Source organism: Dasypus novemcinctus, chromosome X (assembly GCF_030445035.2).
Source record: "Dasypus novemcinctus isolate mDasNov1 chromosome X, mDasNov1.1.hap2, whole genome shotgun sequence".
NCBI classification, from domain to species: Eukaryota; Metazoa; Chordata; class Mammalia; order Cingulata; family Dasypodidae; genus Dasypus; species Dasypus novemcinctus.
This window is the reverse complement of record NC_080704.1, coordinates 19117114-19141109: the sequence shown is the minus strand read 5'-3', so window position 1 is coordinate 19141109 and position 23996 is coordinate 19117114. Positions and strand designations below refer to the sequence as shown.

The 23996-nt window shown below is 46.4% G+C and overlaps 1 protein-coding gene across 6 annotated transcripts in view; it reads left to right on the top strand.

Moving 5' to 3' along the window:
- The window catches only part of CTPS2 (CTP synthase 2), a 123089-nt gene that overhangs the window by 6000 nt on the left and 93093 nt on the right, over positions 1-23996 (top strand). For 5 of the 6 annotated variants that reach the window (XM_058291335.2, XM_058291332.2, XM_071213242.1 and 2 more), the window contains exons 3-8: positions 3441-3611; positions 6084-6184; positions 14346-14462; positions 14586-14669; positions 16408-16488; positions 19276-19427. In XM_058291335.2, coding sequence (XP_058147318.1) covers positions 3441-3611; positions 6084-6184; positions 14346-14462; positions 14586-14669; positions 16408-16488; positions 19276-19427 — 706 coding nt within the window. The remainder of the gene's footprint in view (positions 1-3440; positions 3612-6083; positions 6185-14345; positions 14463-14585; positions 14670-16407; positions 16489-19275; positions 19428-23996) is intronic. The other variant, XM_071213243.1, reaches the window with a different exon arrangement.

Sequence of the window (23996 nt, the reverse complement as noted above, 5' to 3'; positions counted from 1 at the left end):
CCTATAACATATTAGCGAATTTGACATGTCATGTTGAAGCAGAAACTTTAAATGCACCTGCATGGTTTGACTGAGTCTTTCTTGTGCTTCTGCTCTCTGACCTCAGAAGAGCCTGCCTGATGTAGGGATTTCTTGTTCAGCCGGGGTTCTGGGATAAGAAGACAGAAAGAGTAGACTCACAAATGACCCACAGCTCCCACGTAACCTAAGAGAGAAATAAATACATGTTTTGGGAGTCACTGAGATTTTGGGGTCATTTGTTATATAGCAAAGTTGACTAATGTGATGTGGTATGCTGATTTTTCTTTTGTATTTATTTTTCCATTTGATTTTAAAGAATACTTTATGTAAAGGGTGCTAACCTACATTTATCACGTGTCTACTTTTACCCTGTTTGAAATTTGTCTTAACTTTAACTCTGTTAGATGCTGATAAATTTCAGTTTACCATTTGTGTAGTTAAACAGATCAACTCTTTTTCCTCTGTGGTTTCGGCCTTGGATGTCCCCTTTAGGTTTCTCCAACCCAGGAATATTTAAATATTCATTTATGGTTTCTTCTTGCACTTTTATAGCTTTATTTGCTTTTCCTTTAGCCTTGTTATCACATTTGGAATTTAATTTGATGGGAGTTATAGATGACACAACCTTTTTTTCTTAATGATTAACCAGCTACTCCTAGTGGAGTTTATCAAGAATTTCATCCTTTCCCCACCTACTCGAATACTGCCCTTTATTTTTATATGCTTAATTTCTGTATAACCTTGGGTCTGTTTTTGTACTCTGTTCCATCTTGTTGCTCTCTTTTTGTCCATGCCTACCATTTTAATAGCTGAAGTTTTTTATTATCAGGTAGAGCAGGACTCTCCTCATTATTCCTTTTCCTATTGATTTATTAAGTTTATTTATTTTTAACCCCAAAATGTTCTTTGTTTTCATAATTAATTGAAGATTCATTTAGTTAAGTTTTACAAGAAATCCCATTGGGATTTTGACAGAAATTGCTTTAAATTTAAGAATGGCTTTGGGGAAGAATTAAACACTGAAAATTATTGACTGGCCCATTCAGGAACTTTCTAAATAGCCTTCATTTTATTCATACCTTCTTTAATGTCTCTCAAGTAAGGTTTTTAAGTTTTCTTCATATAGGTCCTACACATTTGTGAGTATTTTACCTATTTTGATTTGTGATGATACCTTTGTGTCTTTTTTTTTAAAAGCCATATATTAAATTCTTTTATGCAATAGGAACTTTTGGATATTTTGGTTTTGCTGATTTGTTATCTTATACCACATGTGTTTGTATATATATATGTTTATTTTTATAAGTGTGTTTATGCTTACACACACTATATTTCAGTCTTCCTTTATTCACTATTATTCTATCTAAGGGCTTTTATTTTTTAATTCAAAATTCACTTTGTTCGGTTTTTGTTTTGGTGGTCTCACCTCTTTTTCTTCCAAGTTGTCATCAAATTAAAACAAAAAATCTGTTAGAATTTTTATTGCAATTACATTAAATCTAAAAAACCTTGTTTTTAAAGTCTTGCCATTTGTAATGTATACCTCTGTTCTAGGAACATAGTGTTGCTAGAACATTATGGTTCATGTTGGAATTTAAAATTTGAGGCTCTGTGCCTTATTCCTGGAGTATTGCCAAACTAGATATGGTCTGAATTAACTTAAGAAATTTCAGAGTCCCCTGTCTCCACTCAGAATAAAAAAAAAGTGTGTCAGAAGTTAAGATGATCAAAGTAAAAAGAACTTTCCATAGATTGCTTATTCCTGATTAGCATGACAAAAGTGGAATTTGATTTGGAAATAGAATTTGGGAAGCAAAAATATTGCAGTTTCATCAATTTGCCCTTCTCTTAATTTTTTTTTTAGATTTTTTATTTATTTCTCTCCCCTTCCCCCCACCCCCCGTTGTCTGCTTTTTGTGTCTATTTGCTGTGTGTTCTTCTGTGTCCACTTGCATTATCCAGCAGCAGTGGGAAACTGCTTCTCTTTTTGTTGCATCATCTTGCTGTGTCAGCTCTCCGTGTGTGCGGTGCCACTCCTGGGCAGGATGCACTTTTTTCATACTTGAGGGGTGCATTCTTTGCACATGGGGCTCCCCTACACGGGGGACACCCCTGCGTGGCATGGCACTCCGTGTGCGCATCAGCACTGCGCATGGGCCAGCTCCACACGGGTCAAGGAGGCCCGGGGTTTGAACCTTGGGCCTCCCATGTGGTAGACGGATGCTCTACCGATTGAGCTATGTCTGCTTCCCCTCTTCTGCTCTTAAGATTAGAGATCTTCCAGACCATGTTATGTATGTTATAAGGGAGATACAAATAAAAACCTTCCGATCAGGTAGATATGTAAGCCAGCCAGCTTTTTTTTTTTTTTTTTTTTAGGTACTGGGGCTGGGGATTGAACCTGGGATCTCCTATGTGGGAAGCAGGCACTCAACCACTCAAGCTACATCCATTCCCAGCCTTTTTTTTTTTTTTTTTTTTTAGTTAGGCCAGTAATTTGTGAAGGAAGGGAGGGAAGAGAAATGGGCGAGAATAACGATGATGGGTCCCAGGTAGAGAGGAGGAAGGGGCTGAACAGGGATAAAGAGGGCTGATTTACAGACTACAATTCCCCGTTACATTTTCCAAATGCGCAGGTTTACTTACGCGCTGATCCCGGCAGGGGGAAGAAGGCAAGAACTGGGGGGTTTGGCTTTGGCACTTGCCTTTTAAACCATTAATTATTCCGCCCCTTTGCTAATGTTGGGAGAGGAGTCCCAGCTGTTGGCTGTTTTGATCGGTTTTTTCATTTCGCTGTGAACATCTAGCAATAGGGAGTGAAGGACAGGATGTCCTTAATTAGGAAGAGGTTTAGTTCTTGCAGGGTGGCTTGAGAACTTCTGCCTCCAACTCAGTGCCCTCAAGGAGACCCAGAGACTTTCATACCCACACGGGTGCGCCTGCCACAGGGAGGCCTACACCTATATTCTTTTTTTCACAGTGGAGTTGTGCAGGTTGCTTCTCGCATGCACTGTCTTTTTTGGCCTCATTTTGCCACGTTGCCTCTTGGGCTAGCTGCGGTCCTGCTTTGTCATCTGTCTCTTCAGTTGTGGCTTTAACCACGGTGGGAATCAAGTAAAGCTTTCTTCTGTCAATTTCAGAGTCCAGAATACTCTGGAAGTAAATTGCTGTTTGTTTTTAAAATTACTGTTTTAAAGTCCTTAATCTCAGTAAGCGCTTGAAAGATATCATAGAATACCTGAATTTTTCCTTGATGCGTTTTCATGGACAGAATTGTGAAATTTCCCCATCAGAATAAGGAGATGGTGATAAAATGGCTTAGGAATGTCTCTTATAGCTCTCTACTAAAATGTGTCCATCTTCGAAATATAATCTGTTACAAGTGTGTTTTTTGTTTTTACATTGCCTTTTTATTTTAGGTGAAGTGTTTGTCTTAAATGATGGTGGGGAAGTTGATTTAGACCTTGGAAACTATGAAAGGTTCTTGGACATTAATCTTTATAAGGACAACAACATCACCACTGGGAAGATATATCAGCATGTGATCAATAAAGAGAGGCGTGGCGATTACCTGGGGAAAACAGTACAAGGTAGTATGTTCCAGAAATATTTATTTAGGGAGCCCTATGCCCTAGCAGGTGCCTCCTGCTCAAAATAGAGGTGAAAATGATGTGGTCTCTGCCCTCTTTAAGTTCTAGTCATTTAAAAATCCGTGCATTCTTTTCATTTTCCTAAAAAATATCAAGCTCCTCCTCCATGTCTTTGATTGTATTTTCACTAGGGTCTTTTCTCTCTATTACTTCATCCCACTCCCCCTGCCCTTAGTCCACATATGTGTCTGTCTCTCTCCCTTTCTCCGCCCTTTTTGCTTTTCAGTTTAGAATATCCGCAAGGAACCATATTTTCACATTTTTAATCTGTTTGGGGTGCAGAGATTTTTGGAACTTTTTTGGGCGTTTGTTTTTTGTCTTTTATTCAACACATTCTTTTTCTCCCTTTTGATTGCATCTTTGCATCCATGATTCTTTTTTTTTAAAATATTTATTTATTTTTTATTTATCTCTCCCCCCCCCCCCCCGTGTCCATTCATTGTGTGTTCTGTGTCCACTTGCATTCTTGTCAGCGGCACTGGGACTTTGTCTCTTTTTGTTGTGTCATCTTGCTGCATCAGCTCTCTGTGTGTGCAGCGCCACTCTTGGGCAGGCTGTGCTTTTTTTACGTGGGGCGGTTCTCCTTCCAGGGATGCACTCCTTGCACGTGGGGCTCCCCTACATGGAGACACCCCTGCATGGCAGGGCACTTCTTGCACGCATCAGCACTGTGCATGGGCCAGCTTACCACACCGGTCAGGAGGCCCAGGGTTTGAACCCTGGACCTCCCATATAGTAGGCAGGTGCTCTATCTGTTGAGCCAAATCTGCTTCCCTGCATCCATGATTCTTGATCCTCTCTGAAGGACAGTGTTGGGGAGAGACTGGGGATTGAACTGGCACATGAGCAGCATGGTCTGCTGATTCTTGACACTTTTTCCACCACCCTTTTGGGGATTCTCTTTTGTCTTAGAAGCAATCTCCCTGGCACCCTCGGAAGCCTCGTATTCAGCCTATATAGTGGAATGAAGGTGCTAATTCCCCATCCCCTTTCAATCACTTTCAAGTTAAAAGCCACTGACAAGCAGTCATAGGAGCGTGACAGATGGAGATCAAAAGATCAGCTCTGGTACTGCTGACACAGAATGGTGTGGCTGAAGATCTGTCACTGCGGTGGTGCTTTCTAGTTGTTTCCCGCAAGTGTAGGTCTTGGGAAGAAACTCCGGAGGGAGAGTTGCTGCCTTCCCACCAACCATGAGGAAGAGGACAAAGGGCCCAGAGCAGGGCCCTGGCTGCTGATGGCAGGGTGGCCCTCGGGGAGGCAGAGCCTTGCAGACCCCACCCTCTCAGAAAGGGGCTGGGCAGGGCATGCGCAGTGGGCTGTTCCAAATTGGATCGGAGAGGACACCCTCCTCCCTGCCCCCCTCCCTTGATACCCCGCCAGGCAAGTGGGAGGTGGAGCGGTGAGGAGGGTGCTCCTTTGCCCTCAGGCTCCTGGAGGCCAGTCTGTCGACTTAGGGCATCAAGTTAGGAGGCCTGGGCCGCATCCCTGTTGGTCTCATGGGCCACCCTCGCCTGTGGCTCCCCCCAGATGTGCTCTCTGTCCGCAGAGCTCAGTGCAAGGATGGCTGTGTCCAGGGCCTGCGGGGCCACTGTCTCCTCCACCTGAAGCTGAGCCCTGGGTCCTCCCAGCAGCCCACTCCTTCCGAGTGTGCTTCCAGGTGTCCTCCCAGGTGTTTTCTTTTCTTTCTTTTTTAAAGATTTATTTTATTGCCCCCGTTCCCCCCATTGTCTGCTCTCTGTGTCGGTTTGCTGTGTGTTCTTCTGTGTCTGCTTGTATTCTCATTAGGCAGCTCTGGGAACCAATCCTGGGACCTTCCAGAGTGGGAGAGAGGCGATCATTCTCTTGCGCCACCTCAGCTCCCTGTTCTGCTATGTCTTCTCATTTTCTCTCCTGTGTCTCTTGTTGCGTCATCTTGTCGCGCCAGCTCTCCGCGTTGGCTGGCACTCCTGTGTGGGGCGACTTTCCCGCGCTGGGCGGCACTCCCATGCAGGGCGGCATGCCTGCATGGAGCAGCATTCCCGCGTGAGCCTGCTTGCCACGTGGGCCAGCTGGCCCTCACCAGGAGGCCCTGGGCATCGAACCCTGGAGCTCCCATATGGTAGACAGGAGCCCAATTGCTTCAGCCACATCCGCTTCCCCCTGGTGTTTTCTAGTGTCAGCAGAGGTGGCCCTTCTGGGTTCTGGATCTTGCTCTCCTCGAGGGGTGGATTTCTGGAGAAGAGGGGGGAGCTGCTTCCGAAGGGCCTCCCATTTCAACTGCTAGCCCCCCACTGCCTGAGAACCCTTGAGCCCCAGGGAGCCAGAGCCCACGGTGTGTCTGATTTGCTTTAGGGCTCTTTGGGAAAGACCCTGATCCTTCCTCAGGAGCCCGAGAGCCGCCTTTGGGTTAATTCTTCCTTCTCTCCGCAGTCGTCCCTCACATCACCGACGCCGTCCAAGAGTGGGTGCTGAATCAAGCCGTGGTGCCTGTGGACGGCCACCAGGAAGAGCCCCAGATATGCGTGATTGAGGCAAGCCTGCGGCTTCCCTTGATGACCGGGGACCCTGCTGCGTTCCTCAGTTGACCTGACTGGCAGTCAGCCCCTGCGAAGGGGTGGGCCCATGTGGGGGCAGCCACTGTGCTGGGGGAGGGGGGGGGTCACGAGCAGGTGAGCTGGCCACCCCACAGTTGACCATGGGAGAGCCATGGGGGCGGGCACAGGCCAGTCACCCCAGGTCAGTGTTCTTTTTTTAAAAAATTAATTAATTTATTTCTCTCTCCCCCCACCCCCCATTGTCTGCTCTCTGTGTCCATTCGCTGTGTGTTCTTCTGTGACCACTTCTATCCTTATCAGCGGCACGGGAATCCATGTCTCTTTTTGTTGCGTCATTTTGCTGTGTCAGCTCTCCATGTGTGTGGCGCCATTCCTGGGCAGGCTGCACTTTCTTTCACGCTGGGCGGCTCTCCTTACGGGGCGCACTCCTTGTGCATGGGACTCCCCTACGCGTGGCCCGGCACTCCTTGCGCGCATCAGCACTGCGCATGGGTCAGCTCCACACGGGTCAAGGAGGCCCGGGGTTTGAACCGCGGACCTCCCATGTGGTAGACGGACGCCCTAACCACTGGGCCAAGTCCGCTTCCCCCAGGTCAGTGTTAATTAAGGTAAGGGCCTCCTCGGTGCCAGGGCCTGGGAGGGACCGTGCTCTCGCCCCCTGGGAGCTGGCGAGGAGCACTGTACTCAAACAACCCAGGGCGGCGTCGTAAGTGCTGTCGGAGCAGGATTTGCAAAGTGGTCGGGAAGTCCAGAGAGATGGAGTGAAGGAGTTCCGGGGGTGGAGGGGATTTGGGATTGGTTTAAGACAGAACTTGGCATGTAAGTCCGCCTCCTGGCCCCTGGCCTCAGCTTCCTCTCTTTCTGACCGTGCGCAGGAGGCGGTTAATCTCCAGGCCCTCCTCAGCTGCAAGGCAGTTTGCCTAACTGCCAGGCGGGAGAGCAGAAGCTTGAATGGGTTTGTTCCTCGAGTCAGACTTCAGGGTTCACTTTTCTGCCCTGATCCTCGAGTGGTGGGTAGCTCTGTGGTTGAGGGTCTGGAACCAGGTGGCTTGAGTGTCACTGACTAGGTGACCTTAGGCAAGTTTCCTGAACGTCTCTGTGCCTCAGTTTACCCATCTGCACAATGGGATTAAATACATGTGAAGTGCTTCAAGTGCTGTCCCATCCATAGGAAGTGCTAAAAAATGCTTAGCCCTTCTTATTATGCTGGTGTGACTTTGGGTCAATGACTACTCAAAGCTTCCATGTACTCAGCTATAGAATGGTGATAATGACAGGGCTGTTGTGAGGATGAAATGAAATAATGTCAAGCACATGGTTGGGTTTGGCATTAGGAAGTACTCAATTAATTATTGTTGGTTATGATTACCATTGTTGCAGTGTTAGCAGATAGTGTGATACCTGGAAATCCATTTTATTAATAGTAGACAATATAAATGTGTAAGCATGCTACACAAATTTTCTCTCCCTCGGTGTTTCTCCATTTGCAGTTTGCCCCAAAGAAAGAAGGAATGCTGCCTTTATAATTTTTAAAATTGGAGCATAACATAATTGCAGAGAAGGGCACCTATCATGGATGGACAGCTTGATGAAGTTTTACAAACCCGACACACTTGTGTAACTAGGCTTGCTTCCTTTAAAAAATACTTGATGTCTAATACAGCAAATCGTTTGCAAAAAAAAAAAATCCATAAAAACAAATAGTGTGAGGAAAGAGAAAGGCAGGTAAAAGCCCTAGGAAGGACACCGTGGGATCTGAGAAAGGATGTGTCAACCCAGGGCGCAGTGAAGGAGACTTCCATGTCCTTTTGTTTCTTGAGTTTCGGTTGGTTTTAGAACCAATCCCCAAGACAGAGAAGGCTTAAAAGCAGGCACCGGCTGGATGTGTCATCAGCTTTGCAAATAGGATTTGGGCTACGGAAGGGGTGAAGGGCAAGAAGGGAAAATCAGAAACTCATTTTACACTATGAGGCACAAACAGATGTTAGTCCTTGACCAGCTGAGAAGTGAGTATCTCAAAGTTGGGGAAGTAACCCTGGAGGACTGGGCCACTGTGACTGGATCAGGGGGCAGGGAGACAAAAGAATTAAATCCTTATCTGTCAGAGCAGGAAGTCACCTTGCATTCTTTAGAGGGTGCCTCAAATGGCCAAGTCAAGAAAGAGTCGAGTGGGATGGTATTTAGAGGTAAGGAGGTAGCTACCAGAAGAAATAGCCAACTGAGAAGTTCAAATGTTTGCCTTGGGGAATCCTGTCTTGGAAGAGGGAAGGGGTGGGGTGGGCGATGCTTGCTTTTTATTGTACATTCTTCTGTACAGTTTGATTTTTAACCATGTGCATGTGTTATTTTGATTAGGAAAAAAGGACCAACACACACATTCCTTTTTTTTATGCAGTGAAAAAAAACTTTAAAAAATTTTATATTCATTTTCCCCCCTCCCTTTGTTGTTTGCGCTCACTGTTTGCTCTCTGTGTCTGTTCATTGTGTGCTCTCTGTGTCTGATCGTCTCCTTTTCAGAAGGCACCAGTAACTGAACCCAGGACTTCCCAATTGCTTAAGCCATCTCCGCTCCCTGCTTCTTGTGTCTCTCATTGCATCTCCTTGTTGTGTCAGCTTTCTGCACCAGCTCATCACATCAGCTCGTCTTCTTTAGGAGGCACTAGGAACTGAACCCCAGGCCTCCCATGTGATAAGTGGGTACTCAAATGCTTGAGTGATATCTGCTTTCTGGCAAAACACTTCTTAATGTCAAGTCCAAGTGCCATTAAGTGGTCTCGCTATCTCTAAGTTCAACCCCAAACTGATTTCATTGAAGCTGGCAGAGGGCAGGAAAAGTCCTCATGCCTTTGGTTTATGCTGGTTATTGATTATAAAGCACTGTGTTGTCCAGTATGGCAGCTGCTAGCCACATGGGGCTATTGAGCACTGAAAATGTGGTATTAGTTTCGCAGGTGCTAAAACAAATACCATACAGTGGGTTGGCCTAAATAATGGGAATTTATTGGCTCATGGTTTTGAGGCTAGGACAAGTCCAAAATCATGAGGTCAACGAGATGATGTTTTCTCCCTAAAGACTTGGATTCTGGGGCTGGCTGCTGGTGATCCAGGGTCCTTGGCATTTCTGTCATATGGCAATGCCCAAGGCAGCCGCATCTCCTTTTTCTTCTGGGTTCCAATGACTTCCAGCTTCTGGCTGCTTCCTGTGGCTTCTCTTTCCATGTCCAATTTCCTTTGCTTATTAGGACTTTGGCTCTATTGGATGAAAGCCTCCCTCATTCAGTTTGGCCACTTTACTAATAACGCCTTCAAAAGTCCTATTAACAAATGGGTTCACATCCCCAGTGGTTTTTGTGGGCGACATGATTCATTCGCCAACACAGCCCATCCAAACTGAAGATGTGCTGCAAATTCAAAATACACACTGGGGGGAGCAGGTGTAGTGCCTGCTTCCCATGTGTGAGGTCCTGGGTTCAATCCCTGGTACCTCCTTTAAAACACACACATACACACAAACCCCACACTGGGCTTCAAAGACTTAAAAGGAATGCAAAATACCGAGTAAGTTTTTTCATTGGTGACATGTTGAAATGATACTATTTTGGCTATTTTGGGTTAAATATTATTACAATTAATTTCACCCATTTGATTTTAGTCTTTTCAATGTGGCAACTGAAAACCTTAAAGTTACATATGTAGCTCCCCTTATATTTCTGTTAGACCACGCTGCTCTGTCCTTTCACTGCTTTTCTGATTTAGACCTTGCTGTTCGAAGAACAGAAAGCCAGAAGAGCCAAGATGTGTCTGTTTTCCCAGAAAAAAGAATCGGTCCCTGGCCCCAAAGTAATGACCAATTTTCTAAACCTGAGAACGTCTTATAAGTTTCCCAGGAGATTTTTTTTCTTCCTCTTCGTCTTGGTGGGTGAACAAAGAGCCTTTCCCCCAAGACTATTCACCTTAACCACAGGAAAAGTTCCAAAGGGTCCTGTGTTTTTACCCTTTCTTCAGTGATTCTGTTCTTGAATTGACTTGTTCAGTTTAACAAACGATATAGCCCTCAAGATATGTGAACCACAGCGACGACTGCTGGGGATATTAGGGCCAATGTGATCTGCCTCTTGCTTCTCAGGAGCTCATTTGTAATTTCATGGGGACAGAGACCGCAGCAACTTGTCCCCAGTAAAAACCCTTCTTTTCCAACCCTGATATTAATGTTTGCTTCTTGGACACTGTAAGTCTGGGATCCTTGTCGATTAATTTTAAGTTGTGCCCAGCAGTTATGTTTGTGTTTTAAGCTTTCAAAGAAGGGCCACCCAAGTTGGTTTTTAGTTTGGAGCCGGTAGAAGCTGTTGCAGCATCTTCAGTGCCTCTTTTGTGGATGAGTAGATGTGCTTTTTTCGAATTAACATGGGCCGCCTAAGCACAACCCGATCTAATCTAAGTCCGTGGTTTAAAGGAATACAAAGTTTCTTTGAAAAAATTGCATAAGAGACTGTTTTCCTTAAAGACAAAAAGGACTTTGCCTATCTCAGAATTGGCTGCTGCTTCCATTTCAGCTTTGGAGAGATCTTAAAATATTGTGATGGGTGATATTTTCCCTGTGGTGTGGAGAAAGAATTAATTTAGGGCTATTCTAGCAATGATATCGCAGGATTCCCAACAAATACGAATGGTGGGCCAGAACATCCCCACCCAGGAACGCAAGGTGGAAGGGCAACTCCTGGGTTGGCTGAGAGAGTGCAGTACCACTCGTGGCCATGTGAGGGCAGAAGTGGATAATGTTTAAAGTTTTTTGCTGCTTTGGCTTCACTGCTGACTTGGAAGAAAAAACCAGAAAACAGATGTTGTCAGTTTAGTTTAAGTGCAGACCTCTTGTTTCCTTAAAAAAAAAAAAAATCATTAGATTCTGGGGGACTGTAGTTAGCACTCACACCACACCCCATTCCCAGTTGCCTGATAGTGTGGGATATTTAATGATCATCTATTTCTCTCTGTTCCAGGAGGCTTTAATATGAATTATGTTTTGCTTTATCTGAGGTAAAGTTAATGAAGAATGATTCCTTCTGCAGCCATCTGGTCCCCAGACTGACTAGTTTGGTTCCGGTTGTAATTCTTGCCACAGGGGCTGAAATGCGGTTATCTGAGGGCTTGCGTTGAATTTCGAGACCTTTCTGTCCTGTCCTGACCACCAAGCTAAACCCCCCAGTGCTGTGTGCAGGGTCCTGGGCTGGTGCTGGGGATACAGTGGCGACCAGGACAGACCCGGTCCTGCCCTCATGGGGCTGATGGCACATAGGAAACGGACCCAGGTGAAATAATGGTCGCCAGTGCCGAGTCACTGTGAAGGCCATGGGGCCGGGTGATAGGCAGGAGTGGGGGCATGGCTGCTTTCTGGGGAGGACACATTTCTCTCTGGGCGGAAGGCTAAGGAGGAGATAGATGTACAAGGAGAAGGAGGGTGGGAGGGTTTAGGGAGCAGGAAGGAAGAACGTGGCTCATCTCAGGAGCTGAGAGGCCAGTGGGGCTGAAGCCCAGAGAGCAGGGGCTAAGGGACAGTAAGATGAGATTTGAGACTTAAGGCAAGGGCCAGATCGCCGAGCGCCTTTGGCTAGTCGTGGAAAGGATGTTGGGCAAATGGTTTGCTCGTAGCATAGAGGAGAGTGGTAGCTGGGAGACCCTTTCCATCTGGCCCGGGCAACTTTTTCTGTAAAGGGTCAGACAATAAATATGTTTCACTTTGCGGGCCAGAGGGTCTGTTAGAGCTACTCACCTCTGTCGTTGTAGCGAGGACAGAGCCACGTGTGAATGAATGGGCGTGCCTCGGTGCCAGGGAAACTTCATTCACAAAAACAGGCGATGGGCCATCGTTGCCGCCCTGTGGTTGCAGTAATCCTGGCAAGCTATGGCCTTGCCTTGGTGCCAGGATGGTCGCAGTGGAGAGAGAGAGAGCTGTGGAGAGATTTGCAAGAGATTTTGGAGGACCAGCCCACTGGACTGGGTTGGGTAAGGAAAAGGAAGGAACCGAGGATGATTTCCAGACTTGTGGCTTGAACAAGGTAGTGGGAGAAGATGCTATTTATGGAGATGAGGAAGCCTTGGAGAGAAACACTCTCTGGGGTGTGAGGGACCAAGAATTCAGCCTCGGACCTGTTAAGATTGAGTGACTGTTGAGCCATCTAAGTTGTCAAAGGGGAGGGGCTCTAAAGCTCCAACCTGGAAGAGGGGTTCGGTTTGGAAGTAGATTTTAGATCAGGTAGCCGAAGCACGAGGCTATGATTTCTGTGTTTGGACCTGCCACCGTCGCTTCCTCTTCAACATCCAGAACATTCCAATTTAGTGTTTAGGTTTTACTAATATTGTTCATCAGCTCTGTCTTATTTTCCTCATTAAATTCAGGGCTCATTAGGAGCATGTTGTCTCAAATTCTTCCCAGCACCATGCTTACAGTGTTGAGCCTATAGTAGATGCTCAAAGGGTAGAGAATTCATTAAAAAATCTGTGCGATTGTCTTTAGGACTTTAAATATGGTTAGGATGAATGGGTTATGGTGGATAGTATCCCAGTTTAAAGTAAAATACCTGTGGAACTTTTTTTTTAAGGATTTATTTATTTATTTCTCTCCCCTTCCCTCCCCACCCCGGTTGTCTGTTCTCTGTGTCTATTTGCTGCGTTTTCTTTGTCCGCTTCTGTTGTTGTCAGCGGCACGGGAATCTGTGTTTCTTTTTGTTGCATCATCTTGTTGTGTCAGCTCTCCATGTGTGCAGCACCATGCCTGGGCAGGCTGCACTTTTTTTTGCGCTGGGCAAGTCTCCTTATGGGGCGCACTCCTTGTGTGTGGGGCTCCCCTACGCGGGGGACACCCCTACGCGGGGGACACCCCTGCGTGGCACGGCACTCCTTGCGTGCATCAGCACTGCACATAGGCCAGCTCCTCATGGGTCAAGGAGGCCCGGGGTTTGAACTGCAGACCTCCCATGTGATAGATGGACGCCCTAACCACTGGGCCAAGTATTGGAAGCACATTGTACATTAAGTTCATGTTTACTAGAAGGGCTACCCTTTCAGAAGTATTTGGGGCTTTTGGTATTATTTCCTTCAGAAAGCCCGCATGTATTAATAATAGTGTTTTTTTTAAGATTTATTATTTTTATTAATTTCTCTCCCCTTCCCCCACCCCCAGTTGTCTACTCTCTGTGTCCATTTGCTGCGTGTCCTTCTTTGTCTGCTTGTATTCTTATCAGTGGCACTGGGAATCTGTGTCTCTTTTTGTTGCATCATCTTGCTGTGTCAGCTCTTTGTGTATGCGGCGCCACTCCTGGGCAGGCTGCACTTTTTTGTTATGGGGGGGCTCTCCTTACGGGGCGTACTTCTTGCACATGGGGCTCCCCTACGCGAAGGATACCCCTGCATGGCACGGTACTCCTTACACGCATCAGCACTGTGCGTGGGCCTGCTCCACATGGGTCACGGAGGCCCAGGGTTTGAACCCTGGACCTCCCATGTGGTAGGCGGACACCCTATCCATTGAGCCAAATCCGCTTTCCAATAATAGTGGTTTGATTCTAGTAGTACCAGCATTGCAGGGAGACTTGTCAAGTGTGTGTGTGCATGGGCATGTGTGTGCATGTACATAGAGCATATCAGGCAGAGACAGGTGGCTCACATCTTTTTCATGTTGTCACTGGATTTGGCTTTTACCTTCCAACTAGAATAGATTGGCAGAAATTAGCTTCTCTCCCTCCTTTGTGGCTTTATGTTCTGGATCTTTCTATTTCTTTATGATACCCTTCTCTTTTCTTAAAACTCTCCTTGACCTCACTTTCTCCCTGCTTTCCCCTCTTACCTGTTTACTTGGCTATGTTATGCATTACTCCTTTGCTCTTATTTCTTTCTAGTCTCTATTTTCTCTTCCTTTTGTTTCATTTCCTTCTTGCACATACAGTACTTTCTCCCCCATTTTTAATAGCTTTATTGAAGTGTAATTTATATACCATAAATTTCTCTTGCTTTCAGCATATAGGTCAGTGATCTTTTTTTAGTATATTTACCAACTTCAGTTCTTAGTTTATTAAGAACTTTTCTGTTATTCTGCACTGTGGAAGATGTTTTGGTCATTTGTGTCTTTCCCCCCCATTTCTAGCTGGGTGGCACCATTGGAGACATTGAAGGAATGCCATTTGTGGAAGCATTCAGACAATTCCAGTTTAAGGCAAAAAGAGAGAATTTCTGTAATATCCATGTTAGCCTTGTCCCACAGGTATGCTTCCAGATAAGTACATGATAGTCTAAATCACATTTTAAACTAGGGAACCATTCATTATCCAGAAGCTCTAGATGTCTAATGTACCAGCAGTGACCCAGCTTCAACCTTTCTTTTCAGCCCAGTGCCACCGGAGAACAAAAAACCAAACCTACACAAAATAGCGTCCGTGCCCTGAGAGGGTTAGGCCTGTCTCCGGATCTGGTGAGTTAAGGAGAGTGGGTAAGTTTGCCCCTGACGTCTCTTGCAATAGGACCTCCATTTCTTTTTTTTTAAAGATTTATTTTTTATTTATTTCTCTCCCCGCCCCCCCGCCAGTTGTCTGCTGTCTGTGTCCATTTGCTGTGTGTTCTTCTGTGACCGCTTCTATCCTTATCAGCGGCACTGGGAATCTGTGTTTCTTTTTGTTGCATCATCTTTTTTTTTTTTAAAGGCTGCTATTGTACTTATTTTTTAAAAAAGATTTATTTATTTATTTCTCTCCCCATCCCCCCCCACCCTGGTTGTCTGCTCTCTGTGTCTATTTGCTGCGTCTTCTTTGTCCGCTTCTGTTGTTGTGAGCGTGGGCACAGAAATCTGTGTTTCTTTTTGTTGCATCATCTTGCTGTGTCAGCTCTCCGTGTGTATGGCACCATTCCTGGGCAGGCCGCACTTTCTTTCGCGCTGGGTGGCTCTCCTTACGGGGCGCACGCCTAGCACGTGGGGCTTCCCTACGCGGGGGACACCCCTGCGTGGCAGGGCACTCCTGCGCACATCAGCACTGCGCATGGGCCAGCTCCACACATGTCAAGGAGGCCCGGGGTTTGAACCGCAGACCTCCCATGTGGTAGGCGCACGCCCTGACCACTGGGCCAAGTCCACCTCCCTCCATTTCTTAATCTTTCATACCATCTAGGTCTTTTCTTGCTCAAAAATGGTTCCTGTGACATTGAGCTTTTTGTGTCTGGGAGCCCAGGAAGGCTCATTTCCTTATCCCCAAGTGTTGATTTGCACATTTCTAAATTGGTCGTTTATTCTTCTCCAGACCCTTATTTGTTGGGCAAACTTAAGAGCTGGGAAAGCGCAATGCTCTGTCACATGTATGGTCCCTAGGTCCTTTAGAGGGAGAGTGGTACCATGGAGATTTTCCCAGAACAGTGTTGGGATGGGATATCCTTGCTCTTAGTTTGAGTCTTATCAGTGGTGTGTCCTTATGGCAAGTTACCCAATTATTGCTAGTAGGCTGGATTAGGGGTTGCTGAGCTAGGGCCTGCAGGTAGGTTGCCTGCTTTTGTAAATAGTTTTATCAGGCCATAGTCACATTCATTTGTTTCAGTAAGGTCTATAGCTGCTTCCTCCTGCAACAGCCAGTCGAGAAGTTAGGGCAGAGACTACATGACCCACAGACCTGAAAATCTCTGGCCCTTTAGAGAAAAAGTTTACCAACCTCTGATCTAGGTGTCCTCTTGGATTTAAAGAAGCAACGGTTGCAAGCCTTGACCGTACACTAGAGCCGTCTCGACATTTCAAGTTCTTACTGGTCAATTTGCATGGTATTTGATTGTACTTGCTTGTATACCAAATTCTTAAAGTCCTGTGGAATGTCCAGAGTGTCTGAACACATGTTTGGGGAATGCTCTTATAGAAAAAGGAATTGGGGAATGGATGTGGCTCAAGCGGTCGAGTGCCTGCTTCTCACATGGGAGGTCCTGGGTTCAGTTCCTGATGCCTCCTAGAAGAAAACAAAAACCAACAATAAGCAAAACAAATGAAAAAAAAAAGCCAACTCAGGAAGCCAATGTGGCTCGGTGGTTGAGCACTAGCTTCTCACATATGAGGTTCTGGGTTCAATCCTTGACCCCCAATACCTGAAAAAAAAAAAAGAAGTTAACACAGCATCTTCCTGAAAACCAACAGCTGCCTGGTTCCTGCCTGCTGACCCGTGTATAACTTACTTTGACAGATTGTCTGCAGAAGTTCAACGCCCGTAGAAATGGCTGTGAAGGAGAAGATTTCCATGTTTTGTCATGTGAACCCTGAACAGGTTGGTGCTGCTCTTTAGATTTTATTGCCTGGGCACTTCTGCTGATGCCCACATTTTGCACCTCTTGAATTCTAGTATTCCTTTTCATGACATTATGGAAGCTTTGGGGGACTCATAGCCAACCATAGCTCCTGTGTCCTTAAGGGAACAATCTCAAGCCTTCTGATTCCTTAGGTAGAATGCTTGTTTCTTTGCATAATCATGGTTTAGAGGGACAAAACCAAGGTAGTTCTTTTTTATATTTTGAAATCACTTCAAACCCATAGGATAGTTGCAAGGATAATACAAAACCCATACAGAGAACTCCAATATACCCCCCCACCAACACCCAGATCTACCAACTCTCAACACTTTGACATGTGCTTGCTGTGTCATTCTATTCCTCCTCCCTCCCTCTCTTTTCTTTTCTTTTCCCCCTCTCTGTTTCTATCCATCCATCTATCATCCATCCATCCATCCACCTTCCCAAGACTTGAGAGTAGGCTGCACACGCTTGCTCCCTGACCACCTAACACTTTCATGTCTATTTCCCAAGAGCAAAGACACACCCATGCAACCACCTGAAGCACATCCATCACTCTCAAGCCATTTAACAGTGACATGAAGCCCATGGTCTACATTCCAGTGCCCTCTGTCATCCCAACAATGATGCCATGGGTGCCCTCTCCATTGCTGGTTCCAGTCCAGGCTCATGGATTGCGATTCAACCATCACTGTCTCTCCAGTTGCTCTCCCAGGATGGGCTTTTTTGCTCAGTCTAACCTCTAGAGAGAGAACCATATGAAGTGTTCTTATTGCCTGTTTTTCCTGTTCTTCTAGCACTTACTGCATTCACTGTGATTTCTCCTTTCTGCCTATTACAGTGTAAGTCACTCCACCAGCACTTTGGGTTGCATCGCCAGCCTCTATTCAGTTCATTTGCTATGGAAGCTCTACTGTGACTTGGGCCCAGGTCATCTGCCCCCCAGCACTTCCCACCTGGGTCTTCTGCGAGTCATTTTTTCTTTTTTCTTTTGTCTCTTTATCTCTGTCTCTTGGTTGCAGTGAGGCGCAGGTGCAAGGGATAGGGGTTGACTAGGCTTTAGAAAGAGTGATATGAAGGCAGAAGCCTTTTCTTCTCTTCAGATTAGATCTGGGTTCTCTGAAGTCTGAAAATCATCTAATTGGATTCCTGTTTCCCAAGAGGCAGCCTGACGAAGAGCCACCTGCTTGGTGCTTCCGAGTCCGTTCATAAGTCTGAACTACTTTGAAAAATGTGATGTCAGGTTCAAGGGCATCTTCTGTATTAGTATGTTGCCAAGCCATTTTGTTTCTGTTCACTTTCTTGGTATCCTTCCTATTGGCGAATAGTATTTTTTGTGTGTAAGAAACAAATATATACCTGGTTTCTGAAAGAGGAGGATAGAGCTTTTTGGGTTGGGTTGCTGAGGCTCAGAACAAAGCCATGGTCTTACACCTCAGACCATATAGACCTTATATTCTCTGTAATTCTAGACTCTAAGGAATGCTCCATCCCATCAGTCCCCAGCCTAGTTTGTTGGCCGTTTTTCACCACATGATTTTCCCCTCAGATGAATTATTCTCCCATTTCTTAGTTCTAGCCATTTCATTAGTCCTGGTGGATTGACCTTCGGTGCTCTTCTCCACACTGCTGAGCTGGGGTGAGGAGGGGCTGAGGTATCCCTGTGGATGGGTCTTATTACCTGAAGGGTAATGATCAAGAGCTCCACGCCCTGAGGCCTTCCTCTTGTGGGAGTTGTGGCTATCTAGAGGGTCCTTGACACTGGGAGAGTTTTAATTGGCGAATGGGGAGGTGTCTCAGCTCGGTGACATCTGGGCACTTTGAATTGCACTCACAAGTGCAGCAGTGAGACACAGTCGTTCCCAGGATCGGTCTGAGTAGGAACCCTGGATGGATTGCTCTGGATCTGGGAAGACTGAACACTTGAACTGTCCTGGCATTTATTTAGGATGCGGCAGATCCACAAACGCCTGCAAGGGGCGCCGTGGATGTAATTGAGAGGGTGGCGAGAGCTCGTTAGTGTGTGAGGCGCCCACCTCAGCCAGGCCATCTGGCATTCAAAGGCTTCTTTCCCCTCTAACTGCTGTAGTTATTGATCTTCCTATGGTAACTGTGTGTGCAAATTTGCCCAAATGGAGGGACAGGGAGCCGAGCTTCCCACACAAACAAGGACAACAAACGAACCCACCCACCACAGCTCACATTTGGAGGTCAAGGTACACATGCTCAGTACTCCTGCTTTAACCCAGGCTTTGAAGATGGTTCTTTGGACCCTGAGTGAGTGTTGGCCAGAAGAAGGTTATGGAAGGGTGGTGGGTAAAGCCTCTGAGGCAGGGCGGTCTGTCTGTCATGTTCATCTCTGGAGGTCAGCAGATGAGTTGGCCTCCTGGTTAAGCAGGCTTTAGATAATTTTCCCTTCTCTAGGTAGTGATCAGGTTTGCAAGTTCCAATTTGTTAAGCCTGGTATCCTTCATTTTGCCTGTGTTTGGAGAAATTGATGAAATAATTTAAACACTGATAGCGTAGAAAGCGTCCATGGCTCCAGAGGTAGAACAGTGAAGTCAAAGAGCTTTGTGATGAAGACAAATGAACCTTGTGTGACTTTTGACTTTTGTTTGGTGGCTGAGTTCTTGGTTTTCTTAGAGCAGTATAAAGAAACTGCCAGTCTCTCTCATGTTTTGTCTCATTCTTGAACCGAGGTCTGCCATTGTGTGGTATATTTGAGCCATTTCATGTCAACATGGTATCTTATTGTCATTTATCAGGTCATATGTATCCATGATGTTTCTTCTACCTATCGAGTGCCTGTGCTTTTGGAGGAACAAGGCATTGTTAAATACTTTAAAGAGCGATTGGACCTGCCCATTGCTGATTCTGGAAATAATTTGCTTTTCAAGTGGAGAAATATGGCTGACAGGTATGTGACAGGGATGACCAATGTTTGCTTTCATCATTCTTGGGTTTGGGATGGGGTTGGGGGTAGGACTAAGACCTAGTAGAAAGGGTGACAGTGTCACTTTTGGCTTTCGGTTTGTCTGTGTTTTGGTCTGGGTATACGTGATGCTCTAACCTGTCCTTTTAGTGTTTTCCTGTATTCCTTGAAGACTTCTGGGGCCTTTGCTTTCATACTACTTAAACCAAAGTAAATGGAAGGAACTTGGGTGCCAAGAGGGTTTTGAGGTGCTGCTTTATTTCTTGGTTTCTGAATATTTTCAAATTTTTCTTTTCTCTTTTTGAGATTTGGTTAACCTTTCCTAAAGGAAGTCCTCTTGAGTGGGAAATGTCAGCTCTGCCACCATTGTTTCAGATCTGCACTTATGAACTATTCAGCACCTTTATTAAAACCCTTGATAGGTTTTAGCTTTAAGATAACATGTTAGGGAAGTGGTTGTGGCTCAACTGATAGAGTGTCCGCCTACCATATGAAGGGCCCAGGGTTTGATTCCCAGGGCCTCCTGACCCATGTAGTGAGCTGGCCCATGTACACTGTTGCTGCGTGCAAGAAGTTCTGCACCACTCAGGGGTGTCCCCCACATAGGGGTGCCCCATGTGCAAGGAGTGTGCCATGCAAGAAGAGCCGCCCCACATGATAAAAGCACAGCCCGCCCGTGAGTGGCACCGCACACATAGAGAGCTGACACAGCAAGATGACGCAATAAAAAAAGCAACACATTGCTTCATGACAAGAATGCAAGCGGACACAGAAGAACACACAGCGAATGGACACAGAGAGCAAGACAATGGTGGGGGCGAAGGGGAGAGAAATAAAGAAAATAAATCTTTTAAAAAATAAGATAACATGTTAATTTAAGCAAAGAGTTTGTCTAAGTTTGAAGATATGGAGCTCCAGTTGCAATCACCAGTTTCCTTTTTCTAATTGCTGATGAGGCCTGAGTCCACAGAGTCACAGGCCGCCTGACTTGCTAGCTGGCCTAGGTCAGGGGCAGTGGGTTCTGGTGCCAGGCCCCGTGGATTCAGATCCTGGCCCTGCTCCCACCAGCTGTGTGTGTTTAGAGGTTTACTTACCCTCTCTGGGCTTGTCCTCCCATCCATCCATACCTCGTGGCAATTATGAGGCAAAACAGTAAGGCCCTTAACTTGTGGTATCTGGTCCCAAATGTGGTGTTCACGTTGGTAGCAATACATTATTTATTAATTTATTTTTTAAAAAAAGATTTATTTATTTATTTCTCTCCCCCCCCGCCCCCAGTTGTCTGCTCTCTGTGTCCATTTGCTGTGTGTTCTTCTGTGACTGCTTCTATACTTATCAGTGGCACCGGGAATCTGTGTCTCTTTTTGTTGCATCATCTTGCTGCATCAGCTCTCCGTGTGTGCGGCACCATTCCTGGGCAGGCTGCACTTTCTTTCACGCTGGGTGGCTCTCCTTACAGGGCTCACTCCTTGTGCGTGGGGCTCCCCTACACGGGGGACACCCCTGTGTGGCATGGCACTCCTTGCGCGCATCAGCACTGCGCATGGGCCAGCTCCAGGGCCAGGAGGCCCAGGGTTTGAACTGTGGACTCCCATGTGGTAGGCGGATGCCCTATCCATTGGGCCAAGTCTGCTTCCCAACGGTAGCAATACTTTAAACTGATTCGTGCTTATAAAAATCATTGCCCATCATAGATGATGAACTAGTTAGATTGAAGTTCTCCTGCACACTTCACTGGAAGTGAAAATGTTTTAGAATTTCTGGGGTAGGCAGAATCAGGAAGCAAGTGTGGTTTCTGACCTTACGGAGTCTGAGTGATGATACCATTAAGCCCTAGCTCTCCAGAATGCCTCTGGAATCTGCCAGTTGATTGGGAGGCATTTTCTGGGTAGCTTGGGGCCGATCCTCTGGAAGCACTAGACGTTTAATATTTTAACTCTTTTTATAGGCCAAAGCTCTAAATTATACCCTCCGCCTCTGTGTGCTTTTAAGTCGAATACCCTGAATATGAAAAGTTTGGTCTTTATGTTTGTTTTCTGTGGCTGCGGTAACTAAAAATACAGGCTAGGTAGATTAAAATCTATCCCCTTGTGGTTCTTGAGGCCAAAAGTCTGAAATCAAGGCGTCAGCAGGGCTGGCTCCTGGAGGCACTGAGGGAGAGCCCGTTCCTTGCCTCATGCCCAGCTTCTGGTGGTGGCCGGCCGTCCTTGGCGGTCCTGGGCGGGTAGAAGCGTCATTCCAATCTGTGCCCCCATCTTCCCTTGGCTTTTCCCTCTGTGTCTCTTTGAAGGCCACTTGACATTGGATTTAGGGCCAACCATAATCGAGGACGAGCTCATCCTTAACTTAATCTCATTGCCTAGGGCCCTTTTTCCAAATGAGGCCACATTCACAGGTTCGGGGAGACCTATTTTGGGGGGTACCCACTGTTCATTGCAGCAAAGGTGATATTGAGCACTGGTCTGTCTACCTCTCGTTGGCGGTGTAGCATGTTCATACTTTGGTCCCATCCCCTCGGTGTAGCCTCTAGAGCAGGGGTTCTTAACCTGCTTTGGTCCATGGACCCCTTTGCTAGTCAGGTGAAAACCACGCACCAATTACTAAGGCCACACTCTACTGTGGATTATTTGATAAATCGATCACACCTGCACCAACACATCCCCACAAGAATGTTTTTTCTTTTTTAAAGATTTATTTTTTATTTATTTCTCCCCCCTTCCCCCACCCCATTGTCTGCTCTCTGTGTCCATTCACTGTGTTCTTTTTTTTTTTTAAAGATTTACTTTTTATTTATCTTCCCCCTCCCCACCATTCCATTCACTGTGTGTTCTGTGTCTGCTTGTATTTTCATTAGGCAGCGCTGGGAACCGATCCTGAGGTCTTCCAGAGTGGATGAAAGGCAATTACCCTCTTGCACCATCTCAGCTCCCAGTTCTGCTGCATCTTCTTATTTTCTGTCCTCTGTGTCTCTTGTTGCGTCATCTTGTCACGCCAGCGCTCCGTGTTGTTTGGCACTCCTGTGCGGGGCCACATTCCCGCGTGAGCTGGCACTCGGCATGGGCCAGCTCGCCATGTGGGCCAGGTTGCCCTCACCAGGAGGCCCTGGGCATCGAATCCTGGACCTCCTATATGGTAGACAGGAGCCCAGTTGATTGAGCCACATCCATTTCCTGCCATGTGTTGTTACGTGCCCGCTTCATTCTTGTCAGCGGCACCGGGAATCTGTGTCTCTTTTTGTTGTACAATCTTGCTGTGTCAGCTCTCCATGTGTGTGGCGCCACTTCTGGGCAGGCTGCCCTTTTTTTGCGCGGGGTGGCTTTCCTTGCGGGGCACACTCCTTGCATGTGGGGCTCTGTGTCATGGCACTCCTTGTGCACTTCAGCGCTGCATGTGGGCCAGCTCACCACATGGGTCAGGAGGCCCTGGGTTTGAGCCCTGGACCTCCTATATGGTAGGTGGACGCTCTATCCATTGAGCCAAATCTGCTTTCCAGAATAATGGGTTTTTGAATTTCAATTCAAGCTCATGGACCCCTGGTTAAGAACCCCTGCTGTAGAGAGATGTGAGGAGGCAAATGGGGGTCAAAGGAACAGCCTTGAGAATGGAGGCCCAGTGCCGCTCAGGCTGGGGTCCCTGCTTGAACTGGGGGGGGGGATGGTGAACTAGCTTGGGACCTGAGGCCAACGTGGGGACCACCTCCATCTCCCCTTGGGACCTGCCTGTGGCAGATGAGCCTGCACAGCGGGCTCCCCCTCCCCACCAGCTGCTCACAGTAGTTTCAGCTGATGGCACGGCTGGCCCAGGAAGTTCTCTGTGAGCCTGGCCTGCAGGTCCCAGAGGGAAAGAGAGCACGAGGGGTGACATCTTCCCATACCGTGGCCCCCCTTCCTGCTGGGTGACCCAGTGGACTCACCTTCCCAGCCAGCTGACCAGTGGTTCTGGAAATCCTTGATATGGACTCACCTTCTGGTATTTGCATCCTTTATGTAGAGGTGGGGTGAAGCCTGGACAGCTTGTTAAGCTCCAGAGCAACAGGAAGTTACCTAGGAAATTATAGATTTAGCTGCCTTCTGTTAGGTACTTCAGTCATTATCCTAGAAAAGTCCCCTTTGCTGTCAGTTTTGCCTTCTTAGCAACTTGGACATACTTTCACCTATCTCCATGCACTCTTTTGCAGTTCTTGATGAAGACATAGAAAGAGGAATTTTCCTCATGATGGTAACATTTCCATTCTAAGGTATCTTGGGAAGGGTTTGTTTCAAAGACCTGAAACCTCTTTAGCCCCAATACATTCCCACATGTTTAATGCCAAACAGGACATTTTTCATGTTCTTCTTTGCACAGATTTCCTGACAAAGGCAACACTAATTTGCATCTCTATGATTGAGAGTCTTGCGTGGAACAGAATTTTCTCATAAAGATGATCCAAATGGCATGTAGTATTTTAAACAGTTCTCTTAGCACCGTTCTGCAGGCATGTTGTGAATAACCAGGATTTTGTGGGCCAGCTGGGAGTGTAATCATTTTTTTATAGACATTTTGACTGCATTTTCT